We start from the raw sequence: 17,853 nt of genomic DNA on the forward strand, positions 1-17,853 counted from the left end.
TGTTCAGCTATTCATTCCAGGAAATATTTGCAATTCGTCTAGACCAGGGGTCTCCAACCTTGGCGCCTTTAAGACTTGTGGACTTCAACTCTTGAAGTCCACAAGTCTTAAAGTCGCCAAGGTTGGAGACCCCTGATCTAGACCAGGCACGGAGAACCTTTTCAGCACCGAGTGCCCGAACCAGAACGCTTGTGTATGCCCGTACAAGTGTGTGCCTCCAGAGCGCCGGAAACCTGAAAGACCAGCAGGCTTCGTGCACACCAGAGCAGCGGAAATCTGAAGACCAGCTGGCTGGCAGGCCTGCGCATGTTGGGAACCCAAAGGCCATGTGGCTGGTGCATGCATGCGCGCATTCCTGGTTTTTGGGCCATTTTAAGGCTATTTTTTGGCTATTTTCGCACGGAAAAGGGCCTGCAAACAGCCTGGGAACGGCTCCAGAGGTGGCCTGTTTTTTGGCTGTTTTCAGGCCATTTCATGGTGCTCTGACGCGGGTGAAGACCAGCCGGCCAGCGTACACAAGCGCACCAGAAAGCAGAAGAGCCGCTGGCGATGGTGCACATGTGCCCACAGAGAGGGCTCTGCGTGTGCCACCTCCAGAGGGTTTTTTCCCATCATTAGATTAGATTAGAAGGTTTATTTATATGCCGCCCTTTTCCCTGGGGGGACTCAGGGCGGCTCACAATCCAAAGGAGGGGGAGAAAACAGACTTTTACATATAAGACAATACATGATTAAAACGCAACATTCATACCATTCGGGCGGGTTACAATCTTTAGCCCCAGGCCTGACGGGATAGCCAGATTCTGAGGGCTGTGCGGAAGGTCTGGAGGGTGGTGAGGGTACGAATCTCCACGGGGAGATCATTCCATCATGGATCTAGACTGTCCAGCGGCTTTACCTTGATGCCAGCGCTTCGGCATTTCCCCACGGCATCGGGCACAGCAGCACGGGGCGGGTCAATCATGGACATGAGTCCCACAAAGCAGAGGTTATCGGTGGAAAAGTTGACGTCGTCACAATCAAAGGCGAACCCCTTGGGATACTGCTCTTCAGGCAAGTAGTAGTGGCAGAAACCTGGAAGGGAAAAAGGCAGTCAGGGGGGGAAAAAACAGGGAAAAGTGGACCCAGAGACCCGGAGGGCAGATCTTGCTGAAAACTGTAGGTTACGAAAGGCTGCATTAAGTCATCAAGTCTAGTATGTCTAGTCTGATGAAAAGAAGGACCAGGGGAGACAGGATAGCAGCCTTCCAATATCTCAAGGGTTGCCACAAAGAAGAGGGAGTCAAGCTATTCTCCAAAGCACCTGAGGGCAGAACAAGAAGCCATGGGTGGAAACTAATCAAGGAGAAAAGCAACGTAGAACTAAGGAGGAATTTCCTGACAGTGAGAACAATTAATCAGTGGAACAACTTGCCTCCAGAAGTTGTGAATGCTCCAAGACTGGAGGTTTTTAAGAAGAGATTAGATAACCATTTCTCTGAAGTGGTGTAGGGTTTCCTGCCTAAGCAGGGGGTTGGACTAGAAGACTTCCAAGGTCCCTTCCAACTCTTCTCTTCTATTCCTATTCTATTCTATTCACCATGGATTATAAAGCTATGAGAACTTGATTCTCACAACCCTCTAAGCCGCAATCAAATTTCATTCATGCTTCTCAGATGGCTGCACAATCCCCCAGCACAGTTTGGTGCCCCTTTCAATTAAGTTTCTTTCCCTAACTAAAGAATAATCTTCTTCTTCTCCTCCTCCTCCTCCTCCTCCTCTTTCTCCTTCTCCTCCTCCTCCTCCTCCTCCTCCTTCCTCCTCCTCCTCCTTCCACTTCCTCCTCCTCCTCTTTCTTTCTTTCTTTCTTTCTTTCTTTCTTTCTTTCTTTCTTTCTTTCTTCTTCTTCTTCTTCTTCTTCTTCTTCTTCTTCTTCTTCTTCTTCTTCTTCTTCTTCTTCTTCTTCTTCTTCTTCTTCTTCCATGTCTGTCATTGGATGTTGGAGACCACGTTGGCGATCCTATTATTATCAACAGCTGCACGAAAAACTGCTGCTGAGTTTTGTCCAAACCACTCCCTTAGATTTTGAAGCCATGATTTGGCAGGTTGTCATCTACCTATCTTGAAACATCTGGATTTTGAAATGATATCTAAGTTTCTATAGAGGGCATTTGACTTCTCGCTGGCTTTTTTTTTTTCAAAATCCTCACTAACTTCTCCAAAATGTTGTATGACATCTAGGCCTTCTGCCCATGGATGTATCTTGCCTTCTTTAGTCCTTCCAACCACCCAACATCCTCTCCCCAGCCATTCCTACCGAGCACCCGCTCTCCAAGTCCTCCAAGCTCCAAGTAGGCATTCTGGAACGCTTCTTTCAATTCTTCGTCAAGAGGCTGTTCTTTGCCTTGGACCAGAATGGTGGAGCATCGGTCCAGGATGCGCTCAGGCGCCCCCTTCATCACCAGCAGGTAGCGGTTATCGTTGGGGTCTTCTGTCTCGTGAATGGAGAGCTGCAAGGGGAGCAGAAATCTCTCAGGACCCAAAGAACCTTCCCAGATTAAAACCAGAGGAATATACTACTGTATTTTTCAGAGTATAAGACACACCTTTCCTCCCCCACCCCTAAAAGAGGGTGGAAATTTCAGTGCCTCTTATATGCCAAATGTAGTCCCACTGACCCCTACCCTTTGGCCTCTGCCTCCCAGCAATGGGGCTTGTGGAGGCTGCAATAGGCTACAGCAATCCCTGCAGCCTGAAACAGCTGATGATCAGGAGGCCCCTGCTGAAATCGAAAGTGAAACTTGCTGTTTGCTCCACAAGGCAAATTGCTGGGAGGCAGAGACAGATTTTTTTTTCTCGTGCTAATCAGGCTGTTTGCTGTTTGCTGCAAGGAGGTAAGTCAATAACAACCCCCGGGGGAGAGCCTTCTCTGTTGCAGCTCCAGCCCTCTGGAATGATCTCCCTGTAGAGATCCGGACCCTTACTACCCTCCCAGCCTTCTGCAAAGCCATCAAGTCCTGGCTGCTCCAGCTGGCCGGGGGGGGGGGGGCTGTGAAATATCCAGCCCCACGGAAATTGTGAATGTTGTGGTTTTGTTTTTAAAGTGTTGTCTTTGTCTAGTTTTCCCCCTTTCCCTTGTCTATTGTGAGCCGCCCGGAGTCCTTCGGGAGTGGGCGGCATACAAGACAAATCAAATCAAATCAAAATCAAACAACAAATGCCTATAGAATGTTCAAATTATTAGACTTATTTTTTAAAGCCTGCTTTATTACTGCTCTAGACAGCTTAACAAAATGAAGAAGCTTTTTTAAAATAAATGCTTGATCTGAAGAGGCCCAGTGCTATTGTATCTTCTTTTAAATAGCAGAGAATAACTATGCTTCCAGAAAGCCACATCAATTTTAACAGCATCTGTACAGGTATAGTCTGAAATGCAACACCACAAACAGTGTATATTGTCTGTATTGTTTGCTGTTTGTCGCAAGGAGGCAAATTGCTGGGAGGCAGATATTTTTCCCCCTTGTTTTCCTCCCCAAAATCTAGGTGCGTCTTATACTTCAGATCATCTTATACTCCAAAAAATACAGTACTTAACACAGGTACTGGGTCCTGCTGGGAATAGGGCGGCATATAAATAAAATGAACCTTGAACCTAGGTCACGTATGGAGTGCAACACAGAATGGGAAAAAAATGTGACGCCTATAAAAGCAGGCAAAGTTTATATTGTTTGGCGGGGGGCTTGGTGAGCTTGGTGGTTTTCTTGCAGTGCCCTGATGATGTTCCCGAGTGTGGTGATGAAATGTCTGCCAGGAAACCCCCAAGCTGAGAGTTCACCTAGGATCCCCACGGTTCAACCCTGAGCTGCCAAGATTCACTTCGAAAGCTCGGATTGCGTGTCACAACCATCTCGATTTGTTTGAGAGCCGAGGTGGCGCAGTGGTTAAATGCAGCACTGCAGGCTACTTCAGCTGACTGCAGTTCTGCAGTTCGGCTGTTCAAATCTCACCGGCTCAGGGTTGACTCAGCCTTCCATCCTTCCGAGGTGGGTAAAATGAGGACCCAGACTGTGGGGGCGATATGCTGACTCTGTAAACAGCTTAGAGAGGGCTGAAAGCCCTATGAAGCGGTATATAAGTCTAACTGCTATTGCTATTGCTATTGCTATTGTTTTATCACGCCCTGGAAAACGACAACAACTTTACATTGGGTGTCCTGAAAGTGCTGGTTCAAAAGGCAACTGGGTATTGTTTTGTTTTTTTCTCTTGAAAGCGTCTTTCACTTCTCATCCAAGAAGCGTCTTCAGTTCATGAACTGAAGAAGCTTCTTGGATGGGAAGCAAAATGTCTTCAAGAGAAAACAACAACCAAGTGCAAGCTGCCTTTTGAACAAGCACTTTTGGCACAATCATAACTAACAATCTCCGTAAATGTTGCATCAGCCATCAGATGTCAGCGAACATCTGCCAGTTTTGGACATAAGCGAAAATAGCGGCAATGTATCGATCAATCCTGACTGCTCTTTAGAAGGCCAGATCCTGAAGATGAAACTCAGCTCCTTTGGCCACCGAATGAGAAGGAAGAAGGACTCCCTGGAGAAGCGTGGCACGACAAAACCTCGCTCGTCAAAATAGCGGTGATAAAACCGCGTCGCTAAAGCCGCAATGTCAACAGCGCGGCGACTGAAGGGCACTTTAAAACAGCGCGGCGGCAGAAAGCCGATTTAAATTAAGGTAAGGGTTAGGATTAGGTTTAGGGGTTTGCTTTAGGATTAGGGTTAGGGTTAGGGTTAGGGTTAGGGTTAGGTTAGGGTTAGGTTTAGGGTTAGGTTTAGGGTTAGGTTTAGGGTTAGGTTTAGGGTGCTGAGTGCTTCGGAAGGCGCGGATTTGCCCTCCGCGGTTATGTCATCGCGGTAGGGTCACGTTTTTCCTTAGCGCTTTGGATGGCGCGGATTTGCCCTCCGCACTTATGTCGGCGTGGATAAGGGCTTCACGGTTTTGTGGTGAAACCCTGGAGAAGAGCCTCATGCTGGGAACGATTGAGGGCAAAAGAAGAAGGGGACGGCAGAGAAGGAGGTGGCTGGATGGAGTCACCGAAGCAGTCAGTGTGAGCTTCAATGGACTCCAGAGGATGGTAAAGGACAGGAAGGCCTGGAGGAACGTTGTCCATGGTGTCACAATGGGTCAGACACAACTTCGCAACCAACAGCAACAAATATCAATATTACATAGAAGCACACGGCCCCCATTTCTCTCTGGAAATGATTTGCCGATTTTATTCCAGGTCATAGCACACTGGGAATCCTAGCTAATCCTTCCCGTATGTCGGCGTAAAAGATGGGGATTAAAGCTGATGGGCCTGAGATTCCCAGAATGTGGGGACTGTCTTGGCTCTACAATTTGAGAACGGAGAACCCTAAATGGGACAGTTCTGATAGACAAGCTGACCAGACACACATTTCATGATAAACGACTTCATCCAAGCTTCCAAATTATGCATTCTTCTTCCTTTTTGCATGGGGGTTTTTTTTTCTTTAAAAAAAAAAAGGGTTGGGGGATTCAATTTAGAATAGTGAATTTTTTTTAAAAATTCACAAATGTTTTTTATGGCAATGCAATTCCCCTTGCTCCAAAAACGATATTATTTTTTTAAAAAAAATGCTCTTGACATTGTCAAGAGACAAGCCAGCCGTGACTCAGACGGTAGTTGCTAAATTAGTAACACGGTTGTTAATTGAATCAGGCTTCAGATTACACAGTATTAGATAAACTTTTGATAGAGACAGAAAACAAGTTGATCAATGTGCTGTATAGATTTTTATTGGAATATAAACTCGAGGAGGAACATGTCAAAGAAACTATGGTTGCCTGGACAAATTTTTTTGATTATAATGTGGAATTGGCTAAGTGGGAAAAACTTTGGATGCTTAATCGCAAACTAATATTGGCTACGGCGTATAAAGAACATCTTTATAAGATGTTCTACAGATGGCATCTCCCCCTAGCACGGCTCTCCAAAATGTTTAAAAATTTGGCCCTAAAGAGAAACAAAGCCGAGGTGGCGCAGTGGTTAGGGTGCAGTACTGCAGGCCACTTTAGCTGACTGTGATCTGCAGTTCAGCGGTTCAAATCTCACCGGCTCAAGGTTGACTCAGCCTTCCATCCTTCCGAGGTGGGTGAAATGAGGACCCGGACTGTGGGGGCAAGTTGCTGACTCAATTTGCTAAAAAATTTGTAAACCGCTTAGAGAGGGCTGAAAGCTCTATGAAGCGGTATATGGGTCTAATTAATAATAATAAGTCTAATTAATAAATTGTTGGAAGTGTAAAAAAAACACCAGGCCCTTTTTATCATATGTGGTGGACATGCAATGAAGCCAAAAGATATTGGGAAATGATTCAATCATGGTTGGAACAAGTGGTGGGAGACCAAATTTTGTTTAAACCAGAAATTTTTCTCCTAGGCATAATACCAGAGGGGTTTAAGAAAAATGTACTCTATCTAATTATACATGTACTAATTGTGGTGCGCACAATTCTTGGGCAGTATTGGAAAAAAGATAATATGCCATCAGAGCTAGATATAATCAGGAAAGTGTTGGCCTGTGCGGAAGCAGATAGGATCACTCTTGAACTTAAAAATAAAGGGGGAATCAGAATATTTTGAAGTCTGGAACAGATTTTATGACTGGTATAAGACAAGGTGACAAGACTGGAACAAACTGTATATATTGTGATTGGACAGAAGGATAGATAATGCACTAAGTAGGCTAATAGTTAATGGTTGAGACTAATTGTGTATAACGTGAATGTATGGTCACTTCGACTCTGTGTAACTGCATTGTTTTAAATGTCAAAGTAATAAAAAAAAAATTTCAACGTGAATCTGGCTTCCTCATTGACTTTGTCAGAAGGTTGCAAAAAAACGAGCACGTGACTCCTAGATACTGCATCCGTCATAAGTACGAGTCAATTGTCAAGGGTCTGAATTTTGACCATGGGGATGCTGCTAAGGTCATAAGTTACTTTTTTCAATGCCATTGTAACTTTGAACGGTCCCTAAGTGAACTGTTGTAAGTTGAGGACTATCTGAACTTACTACGGTATTAGTTCTAAAACCGAATTAGTCCTAAATAGTTCTAATTACTATCAGTTCTTTAATTTATTTATTTTTTTGAGGTAAGAAAACAGACAATGTTGGAAATCAAAATATATTTTCAATGCAAGCGATACCTAAAAAAAAGCCATCTTCGGGGTTTTATCTGTTTTAAATGGTGTTGCTCAGCACTCTTAGTTTTTTGCTTCATTTTTAATTCAAGAAGACCTTCTGTTTATATCAAAGGTATCCAATCTTGGCAACTTCGAGACCTGTGGACTTCAGCTCCCAGAATTCCCCAGCCAGTTATGCTGACTAGGAATTCTGAGAGCGGAAGTCCACAGACCAGTGGTGGGTTTCAAAAATTGTTCGAACCTACTCTGTGGGTGTGGCCTCCTTTGTGGGAGTGGCTTGCCGCGCATGTGACCAGATGGGAGTGGCTTGCCGCCCATGTGACCGGATATGAAGATGCCGACGACACTTGTCAGAACCACCTTAAATTCCCTCACACACAGCACTGGCATGCATAAGAATAGGATGTAAACTTGTTTTTTAAAAGGCCTCTTTGGTTTGCGTTAAAACAACGTCAACACACGCAATGTTCTGATTGCACCACAAACGCATTAGTCATCCTTACCTTTCACAGAGGCACTGAGTTTTATAAATAGGAGCATGATAGTGTAGAATAATCCTATCCAAGGACCAGTGGTGGGTTTCAAAAAAGTTTGGAACCTCTTCTGTAGGTGTGGCCTGCTTTCCGGGTCCACTGGTGGGACGTCTTCGAACCGGTTCAGTAGATTTGACGAACCGGTTCTACCAAATAGGTGCAAACTGGTAGGAACCCACCTCTGCCACAGACCTTAAAGTTGCCAAGGTTGGACGCCCCTGGTTTATATGAAAGGTTACCCCAACCCTAGAGTTAGAGGCCTCCTTGAGGGACACTCAAGAACCCATACCTGGTATTTGTTGGTGGAGTTGAAGGGGATTTCTGCCACTTTTTTATTCTTCTCCCTCATCAGCTTCACGGAGCCAGACGAAAGCTCGATACATTTCAACAGGGCGGATTCAGAAGCATCTCCTGCTACGTCACGCTTGGGGGGGTGAAATAGGACCATTTCAGTGTCCTGTGTTTGGACAGGCAGCCTGGTCTTCTCTATCCCACCGCTCCCCACCACCCCACCATCCTGAGGATGGAACTAACAACATTCATAAGTGTAGGAAGTAGTGGTGCCACAGGAGAACATTGGCTGCCAGGTTTGATGGGTTCAAAAATGTCCAGTATAGTTCTTGGAGGAAGATCTATCAGAAGGTACCAGACCTGATGATCAAGTGCTGCTTCCAGGCATGGAGTCAATCTAGGTCTATTTAGGCCTTAGATGAGCAACAACAGGTATCTTGATCTCCTACCGGTGGGTTTCCTAAATATATCAGGTGGGCCACCAAATTGTTCTGACTGAGGCTTCCCAAGAGCATGAAGCGAACTCCTAGTCCTGACAAAAACTCCTTTTATTAATTGACTGTGAATTCTGCTCATTCACATCTAGCCAAGTCTATGGAGGGAGGATTTCCAGTCACAGACCTTATCTGGCTTGGAGAGCTGCCAGGCTGATATCTATAAAACTTGGCAAGGAGTCACGAACCAATTAACCAAATTATTGTCTCCTGCAAACTCCACTCCCCTTTCACTCCTCTTTTATTCCCTCTGGGAGGGGCCATTCATCGTCCACCTGTTGGCCTTCCTCCCAAGTCGACCCCTGTTCTTTAGCTGTTCCCTTCGTCTGGCAGCTCTGCACATGGGCACACTGGGAACAGGCTCCAGCTGTTCTTCTGCCTCACTGCTGTCTGACTCTGAAGGCAGCTGATAACTGTCAGACGGCCTTGGCCCACTCTCCGCCTCCGACACTGAGCCCTCATCCGAGCCTTCCCCAGACTCCAGGACTGGCCCATCTTCCTCCCTGACCTCCTCACTGTCCGAATCTGCGGCCAGCTCTGCTGGCTGCTTGTGAGCCACAACACAAGTTAGATGGAATGCTCGTTATTAAGACCTAGGCCTGATCCAGCAAGCCTATTTTCAGGTTCTCATATTTCATCACACGGTATAGAAATTAAAATTCTTTTCCTTATCCTTGACCTTCAACCCTCACATCTTCACCTGTCCTTAACCCCAGCACAGTGGCCATTCTCAATTTACTAGATACCGCTAGGGCCCCTGTTGATGTCTGCTCACAAGGAGTGGGTTCCCCTCCACTCACCTTGAGGATGGGCACGTTCTCTTGACCCCCTTTGAAGACAGCTCGGTTGCAAAGCCCAGCAACATGAGACAAGGCCAGCCAGGTGGGGGAGCTCTTATCGAAGGCCGTGCCTGCAATGAAAAAAATAAAGGAAGATGGTGAGGGGCGAAGTCCTAGGCAGTGGTGGGATTCAAATAATTTAACGACCGGTTCTCTGCTCTAATGACCAGCTGGGTAGGCGGGGCTCAGTGGTCATGTGACTCAGTGGGCGTGGCCAACTCAACGTCACTCACGTCGATGGGCGCTTCGCCTTAGCTGCGACAATGTCATAAGGGTTAACTGGAGAGGCAGTTTCTGTAAGCAGGGCAATAAAGATTAGGCTAGAAACAACACCAGAATGTTTCCTTCCTTCCTGCCTTCCTTACAGGATTAGCCCTGGAAAGTGGGGGAAAAACCAAAAGATTTCTTCCAACAACCGGTTCTCCAAACTGCTTAAAAAGTTAACAACTGGCAGTGGTGGGATTCAAATAATTGAACAACTGGTTCTCTGCCCTAATGATTTCTTCCAGCGATCAGTTCACCAAACTGCTCAGAAAGTTAACAACTGGTTCTCCTGAAGTGGTGCGAACTGGCTGAATCCCACCACTGGTTCTAGGTTAAGAAAGGAAATTGATTGAACTGGAGGCCAGGTGTCAATCCTGTCCTGACCGAAGCCATTTCATCTGCTTCAGTGTTGCCACACTGGAGCTGAGGGTCAGGGAGGTGGGATTTGAGATAGTAGGATTTTTGTAGCCAAAACAAAATACTTTCTCTTGGGAACCAAGGACATTCTCACATCTGGAAAGAAGAAGGTGGAGTGATGCCACCCAGTTGTCGGACTGTATAATGATTGGACCATGGGACTGGTTATTTTGAGAAAGTAGAAAATCTTTTACTTTTAATGGGGTGAAAACCGTGGGAGTTTTAGAGTTGATTTTCCCCAGATATGTGCCAATATAAAATTGTTCTGACCGAGGCTTCCCGAGAGCATGAAGCAGACTCCTTGTCTCAACAAAATCCCCTTTTATTAATTGAATGTGAATTCTGCTCATTCACAGCGAGCAAAGTCTTTCGAAGGAGGATTTACAGTCACAGACCTTATCTGGCTTGGAGAGCTGCCAGGCCGATATCTTCAAAACTTGGCAAGGAATCTCAGAGAGTCACGAACCAATGAAGCGAACTAATTGTCTCCTGCAAACTCCACTCCCCTTTCGCTCCTCTTTTATTTCCTCTGGGAGGGGCCATTCATCATCTGGCCTTACTCCCAAGTCGACCCCTGTTCTTTAGCTGTTCCCTTCGTCTGGCCGCTCTGCTCATGAGCACAGGCTCCAGCTGTTCGTCTGCCTCACTGATCTCCGACTCTGAAGACAGCTGATAAATGTCATACGGCTCTGGCCCCCTCTTTGCCTCCAACACAGAGCCCCCATCAGAGCCTTCCCCAGACCCCAGGACTGGCTCATGTTCCCCCTCCTCACTGTCTGAATCTACTGCCATCTCCGCTGGCCACTGGGAGGCCACAACCGATATTTCCAATAAAAGCAATGTTTGAGGATATCATCGGCCTCGGAGTCTTGCTTGCAATGGATTTATTACTTGGAACCCTGGCATTAAACCGACCTTTTGACACCAGGGAGAAAAGGGGAAATCGGGTGAAGGAGAAAGAGTATGTGTGAATGGGTCAAATAGTGAAACAAGGGAAAGATGGAATTTCAATCCAGGTTCTACATCAGCCTTTCTCAGTCTGTTGGAAATAATTCTCACCATACACAGCAAAACTGGGAGGATCTGTCGTGGATCTAGAGCTGAACTAGAGATCCCAAGAAGACAGGAACCCCGTTCCCACCCTCAGCTTCCTATTCTTTCACCCACAAAGAGGTCATTCTGTCAACTCTTCTTAATGCAAGATAGGAAAAGGGCCTCTGTAGTCCTCTTTCCCCCCCACAATAATCCTCACCAGATTGATCCTCGGTGGTGTCAGCCTCATGGATCTGGTTGTCAAACCACATGTGGGCAACAGTCATTCGATTCTGAGTCAGGGTCCCTGTCTTGTCCGAGCAGATGGTGGAGGTGGATCCCAAAGTCTCCACAGCTTCCAGGTTCTTCACCAAGCAGTTCTTGCGAGCCATGCGCTTGGCGGTCAAGGTCAGACACACCTAAATGGGAGGAATGAAACTTAGCAATGGGCTGAAGGAAAGGACTCCCAGCAGAGATAGCAATAGCAATAGCAGTTAGACTTATGTACCGCTTCATAGGGCTTTCAGCCCTCTCTAAGTGGTTTACAGAGTCAGCATATTGCCCCCAACAACAATCCGGGTCCTCATTTTACCCACCTCGGAAGGATGGAAGGCTGAGTCAACCTTGAGCCGGTGAGATTTGAACAGCTGAACTGCAGAACTGCAGTCAGCTGAAGTAGCCTGCAGCGCTGCATTTAACCACTGCGCCACCTCGGCGCAGATGCCCAATCGGGCAATTTCCCTTGTAACTCAAGAGCCTTCCAATATCTGAGGGGCTGCCACATGGAAGAGGGAGCCGAGCTATTCTCCAAAGCACCTGAAGGCAGGGCAAGCCGAGGTGGCGCAGTGGTTAGAGTGCAGCACTGCAGGCTACTTCAGCTGACTGCAGTTCTGCAGTTCGGCTGTTCAAATCTCACCGGCTCAAGGTTGACTCAGCCTTCCATCCTTCCGAGGTGGGTAAAATGAGGACCCAGATTGTTGTTGGGGGCGATATGCTGACTCTGTAAACCGCTTAGAGAGGGCTGAAAGCCCTATGAAGTGGTATATAAGTCTAACTTGCTAACTGCTAAGAAGCAACGGATGGAAACTAACCAAAGAGAGAAGCCACCTGGAATGAAGGAGAAATTTCCTGACAGTCAGAACAATTAATCAGTGGAATGACTTGCCTCCAGAGGTTGTGAGTGCTTCATCACTGGGGGTTTTTAAGTTGTGGATGTTTCAACAATGGAGGTTTTAAAGAAGAGATTGGATAATTGTATGTCTGATACAGTGGTGGATTGCCATTTTTTTTACTAGCAGTTCGGGCACACTCCTGCGAGCGGGACACTCTATTCATGCGCAGAAGCATCCAGGGGGTTGGCGAGCCTCCTGCCACTGCTACTACCGGTTCTGCCAATCCGGGCTGAACTGGGAGCAACCCACCTGTGGTCTGATATGATGTAGGACCTCCTGCTTGAGCAGAGGGTTGGACTAGAAGACCTCCAAGGTCCCTTCCAACTCTGTTATGCTATTATTCTTTTTCAAAAAGTCAGCTCAACTTCATGTCGTTGTTTTTTTCTAATGGAATATTGAGACATCATTATCATCACCACCTTTGGGAAACCAAGATATCAATATAGTTTTTTAAAAAAAAACAGATATAACAGAATAACAGAATTGGAAGGGACCTTGGAGGTCTTCCAATCCAAGAGCACTTAGACTTATATACCGCTTCACATTGCTTTACAGCCTTCTCAGAGCCGAGGTGGCGCAGTGGTTAGGGTGCAGTACCGCAGGCCACTTCAGCTGACTGTTATCTGCAGTTCAGCGGTTCTAATCTCACCGGCTCAGGGTTGAATCAGCCTTCCATCCTTCCGAGGTGGGTGAAATGAGGACCCAGACTGTGTGGGGCGATATGCTGACTCTGTAATCCGCTTAGAGAGGGCTGAAAGCCCTATGAAGCGGTATATAAGTCTAACTGCTATTGCTATTCTATAGGTGGTTGACGGAGTCAGCCTCTTGCCCCCAACAATCTGGGTCCTCATTTTACCGACCTCAGAAGGAATGAAGGCTGAGTCAACCTTGAGCCCGTCAGGATCGAACTTCTAGCAGTGAGCAGAGTCATCCTGCAATGCTGCATTCTAACCACTGTGCCTCTACGGCCCTCAAGCAGGGAACCCTATAGCATTTCAGACAAATGGTTCTCCAATCTCATCTTTAAAAAAACTCCAGTATTGGGGCACCTACAACTTCTGCAGGAAAGCAGATCCATTGAATTAGTTGTCCTATTGGGAAATTTCTCCTTCGTTCTAGGTTGCTTCTCTCCTTGATTAGTTTCCATCCATTTTTCTCAAGGAAGTTCTTTGGTGTTGTAATATAGTTGCAGAGCCACGCTGAACCACACAGGAGAAAACAAACTCCTAAAACCCCATAACATCCTGATAGTGCATAACATAACATTCTGAGATGTGCCCTACCATTGACGTCCAGGATTTGACCATATATAGACTGAGCAGTAGATTAGAAATTGTACTTTTACAGGCTGTTTTTACTCACATGCTATTGCTCCTCCTGCCTTTGTCCTATCTCAATAAAAGGGGCTACCAGACCCCCAATCTGGGTCGTCGCTCCATCCCGAGAAAGATCGTGTCCTGTCTTTTCTCCACATTGGCCTCATGGACGAACCACGGGAACGTTACACTTTGGTAGACCATCTTGCCAAGGTACTTACTGTGACTGTAGCCAAGAGCCCTTCAGGGACGTTGGCCACAATGATGCCGATGAGGAAGATGACAGCCTCCAGCCAGGAGTAGCCCAAAATCAGAGAGAGCACGAAGAAGGAGACTCCCAGGAAAACGGCCACACCTGTGATCAGCTGGATGAAGTGCTCAATCTCCCTAGCGATGGGGGTCTTGCCAACTTGCAGGCCCGAAGCCAAGGTGGCAATTCGACCCATCACAGTCCGGTCTCCAGTGGCAATGACAACCCCGCGTGCTGTGCCTGGTGGGAGAAGAGGCAAATGGGTGGGCATGCATTCTCTCTCCAATTTTCTGCACCTCTAACAATTTCCAGATCTGGCGGGTGACTGTAGGTCCTAGAATTCCCAGCTACCCTGTTTCCCCGAAAATAAGACCTCCCCGGGTGAATAATCCTAATTGGGCTTTTGAGCACATGCGCTAAAATAAGCTCTCCCCCGAAAATAAGCCTTCCCTGAAAATATTTAGTCAGTCCCCACCATTTCCTCTCTTTGCTTCTCGCACAAACACGAGGTGAACAAGCAAGGCTGGAGGGGGGGAATGGAGGGGGAACGTCCCCCATGCACGCCACACGTCCTTACCTAATGGCTGCTCCTGCAGCCCTAGCCACCGCGCCCCTTCTGTCACGTTAATGGCTACCGCAAAAAGAGCAGCAGCCCCAATGACGCACAACACAGCAACAGCCATGAGTTGACCACACTTGCAGCCTCAAAAATAATGAGACCTCCCTGAAAATAAGGCCAAGCGCTTATTTTTTTTGGGGGGGGGGTGAAAGAAAATAAGACCCTGTCTTATTTTTGGGGAAACATGGTCATTTGACCATTCTGGCTACAAATTCTAGAAGTTGTAATCTCATCTGAGGTCGGAGAGCTCTGCTGTGGATTTGTGTTGGATGTTCACTGCCCATGGCCGTATTTAAATGAATTTTAGGAACCGCCGTTTGATAACAGAACTGTAATCTACAAATCCCCCTGGTTCCTTGAGGAGAGAAACCATTAAGCTAATTTAGGATGAGAGCTTAAGTGTCAAGCGCCAGGGAAATCAGAAGTTCCAGGCAGTACAAAGAGCTATAAAGATATATTTGCAAGCTTAAATTCTCTACATGAACCTGAGCTACTAACAGTCAAAGCAAATAGCCGGTAGATAAGAATGAACGGAATTCACGGTGGACTGGGCTCAGATCTCTTGTCGTCAGGAAGGGATTCGAGACTTATGAGGTACTTGACCCTTCCCTCAGGCTCAGCCTGGTGAACTCCTACGTTAGGTAAGGCCTTACTCAATTACTCTAGATACCTCTCTAGCAATCCTTCTCATAAATTAAGGCAGACATACGCCCTAGCAGTCACAAAGCCAAGAGAAACAAATGAAAATACTGTGCTGCAGGGGTGGGATTCAGCCGGTTTTGACCGATTTGAGAGAACCGGTTTGCTCTGACAATCAGGTGATCCGTGCAGCAGAGCAGATTGTCGCGCCTCAGCTGTGTTACTCCCCAGAAGCAACGTGGAAGGTAAGTTTTGTTAAAACAGTGCACGGGAACGAAGCACGCCATCACCAAACCGGTTGTTAAACCGGCAGGATCCCACCAAAGCTGTGCTAATACGTTCTCTTAAATCAATGGTTTTCAAATTAGGCAACTTTAAAATGTGTGGATCAACTTCCAAAATTCCCCAGATAAAGGACAATACTCAGGGTCCTCTGATCTGTGTCCAATAAAGTTTGTCTATTCGAATTGTAGCAGTGATATCTAGACCGGGGGACAAAGACTCGTATCAGTTCACAGCGATGTTTTTACTGGGATCTGGTTCCCTCTGGAATGAACTCCCCGCAGGGATTCGGACCCTCACCTCTCTCCAGGCCTTCCGAAAAGCCGTCAAAACCTGGATTTGCCGGCAGGCCTGGGGGTGATGAGTTCCCTTCCCCTCTCGACATGTATGGTTGTGCGACTGTTGCTTACTTTTATTATTGTATTTCGTTTTTTATGTTCCCCTTTTTCCCCCTTGAATTGTTCGCCGCCCTGAGTCCTCCCGGAGAAGGGCTGCATACAAATAATAAAACTCTATTCTATTCTATTCTATTCTTGGTTCTGGTCTGCCCTTGAAGGTATTCTAACTCAGACACAAGGCCCTACCTTCGACGCAGTTGGTAGAGAAAAAAGTGATATTCCTGGTCTCAAGAGGATTGTCGTGGGTACAATCTGGAGAACGGGTCTGGGGTTCGGATTCACCCGTCAGGGAAGAGTTATCCACCTAGGGAGAAAACGCCACGCCATGTCAGTTTGCAGTGAAAATTATCCTGGTTTTCATCTCCAATTTGGCAGGTCAACAAGCTAACAGATCTCCAGTAGAGTAATCGTCACAACTCATTTGAAAGGACAGATGGTTTGGGCCTGTTACGTAAGTCCGGGAAAGCTGATCACTTTTGCGACAAGGATCCAAATTCATCTGTCTTCCCCTTCCCCGTATCGAACAAAAGGAACAGGGAAATCCGAGCTACGAGGTTGTGCAGCGATACGAGACGGGGGCACAACACTGATCTTGTGCTCCGTAATCTGATCTCTCTGCTTAATTTGGTTAATGGGAGAGAACAGTTGGTAAAGGACAGGGCGAATTGCTCTAATCCCCAACGGCTTGAGAGTCTGTTGCAGAGCTGAAAGGAACAACAGCTGAAAGAAGACGGTAAGATCTCCACCAACCTTGCAACCGTGAGCCGAGATGATCCTTAGGTCAGCTGGGACTCTGTCGCCTCCTTTCACCTCTACGAGATCGCCAACCACCACATCCTCCGCGTTCAGCTGCATCTTCTCCCCTTCTCTAATCACCAGGGCTTGCTTTAGATTAGAAAGCAAACTTCATTCCATTAAAAAATATTCTGGATTTTCAGCCATGCTGATACATGTTCCTCTTAAATGTTTCTTCGTAAATCTATCCTTTTCATCAGCAACACAATTCTCACACTACCTAGGAATTGTCCCGTAGAGGGACTCAACACAGCTGGAGTTTGCCATGTTGCCTCCAGAAGAGAACATGGTGTCATCGCTTGTAATTATTATTTAACACATGTACAGCAGATGTAGCGTCTCCTACTTGGGCAGGGGGTTGGACTAGATGATCTTCAAGGTCCCTTCCAACTCTGTTAATCTGTTGTCTTGCAAAGGTTTCATGTCTGATTTCATAAACCCGAGATTCTAAACGGTCGTGTTCCCTCGGCAGCCTTAACCAGAGAAACTTTGGATTAACCCCCTCTGGACAGTGCACACTACACTGGATCCTAAATTAATTTAATGGCCAGGGTTCACACAACACACCAGAAAAACAAGGTTAAAACTAAACTCAGCATGGCACCTGACGACCCCTCATTCCTTCTCACAAAATCCCCTGAAATGGCTCCTAACTTCTGCTCCCGTTTTACAAATAGCTGAGCTGAAAGACACCGTCAATGAAAACAATACCTATACGGTGTGTAATGTCCCGCAGTTATCTACGCATTAGTAATGATCTAGTAATATTTCCTTATACATTTTAGGGACCTTTCCTTCCATAATTGGTGTTTCCTTTCATGCTTTTGGATTTCTAATTTCTGTTTCCGTTAGTTGGCAATTGCTAAAACCAATCCCACGTGAAAAAGTATTCAAAGCCTTCTTGATTTTAATTGTCAGTGTATTTATTCCTGCACATTGTAATATTTATTCATTTACCTATCTCTGTTTTTCCACTGTTGTGCAAACACAATTCCAGCAGCTGCTAACATGTGTAAAAATTAAATATATATTATAATCCGTTTCAAATAGCCAACAAAATATTTCTGGTTTTAATTCCATATCTTGCTTTACGATTGCTTCTAACCACTCACTTCTGAATAGCTACTTGGACCGACCTAAGTACTAATTCATAATTTCATATCCGGTCACATGGGCGGCAAGCCACTCCCATCTGGTCACATGGGCAGCAAGCCACTCCCATCCGGTCACATGGGTGGCAAGCCACTCCCACAAAGGAGGCCACACCCACAGAGTAGGTTCCAATAATTTTTGAAACCCACCACTGCT

At 46.4% G+C, this 17,853-nt stretch overlaps 1 protein-coding gene across 2 annotated transcripts in view; it reads right to left on the reverse strand.

The window, feature by feature from the left end:
• Positions 1–17,853, reverse strand: part of ATP1A3 (ATPase Na+/K+ transporting subunit alpha 3) — a 69,175-nt gene that overhangs the window by 18,797 nt on the left and 32,525 nt on the right. For both annotated transcript variants that reach the window (XM_087727489.1, XM_087727488.1), the window contains exons 6-13: positions 16,501–16,635; positions 15,937–16,054; positions 13,784–14,052; positions 11,295–11,493; positions 9,323–9,432; positions 8,027–8,161; positions 2,297–2,489; positions 899–1,074 (exon numbers count right to left, since the gene is read on the reverse strand). In XM_087727489.1, coding sequence (XP_087583615.1) covers positions 899–1,074; positions 2,297–2,489; positions 8,027–8,161; positions 9,323–9,432; positions 11,295–11,493; positions 13,784–14,052; positions 15,937–16,054; positions 16,501–16,635 — 1,335 coding nt within the window. The remainder of the gene's footprint in view (positions 1–898; positions 1,075–2,296; positions 2,490–8,026; positions 8,162–9,322; positions 9,433–11,294; positions 11,494–13,783; positions 14,053–15,936; positions 16,055–16,500; positions 16,636–17,853) is intronic.

This window comes from Thamnophis sirtalis, unplaced genomic scaffold (assembly GCF_051295495.1).
Source record: "Thamnophis sirtalis isolate CommonGarterSnake01/CBP01778 unplaced genomic scaffold, rThaSir2_p1.2 scaffold_13, whole genome shotgun sequence".
Classification (NCBI taxonomy): Eukaryota; Metazoa; Chordata; class Lepidosauria; order Squamata; family Natricidae; genus Thamnophis; species Thamnophis sirtalis.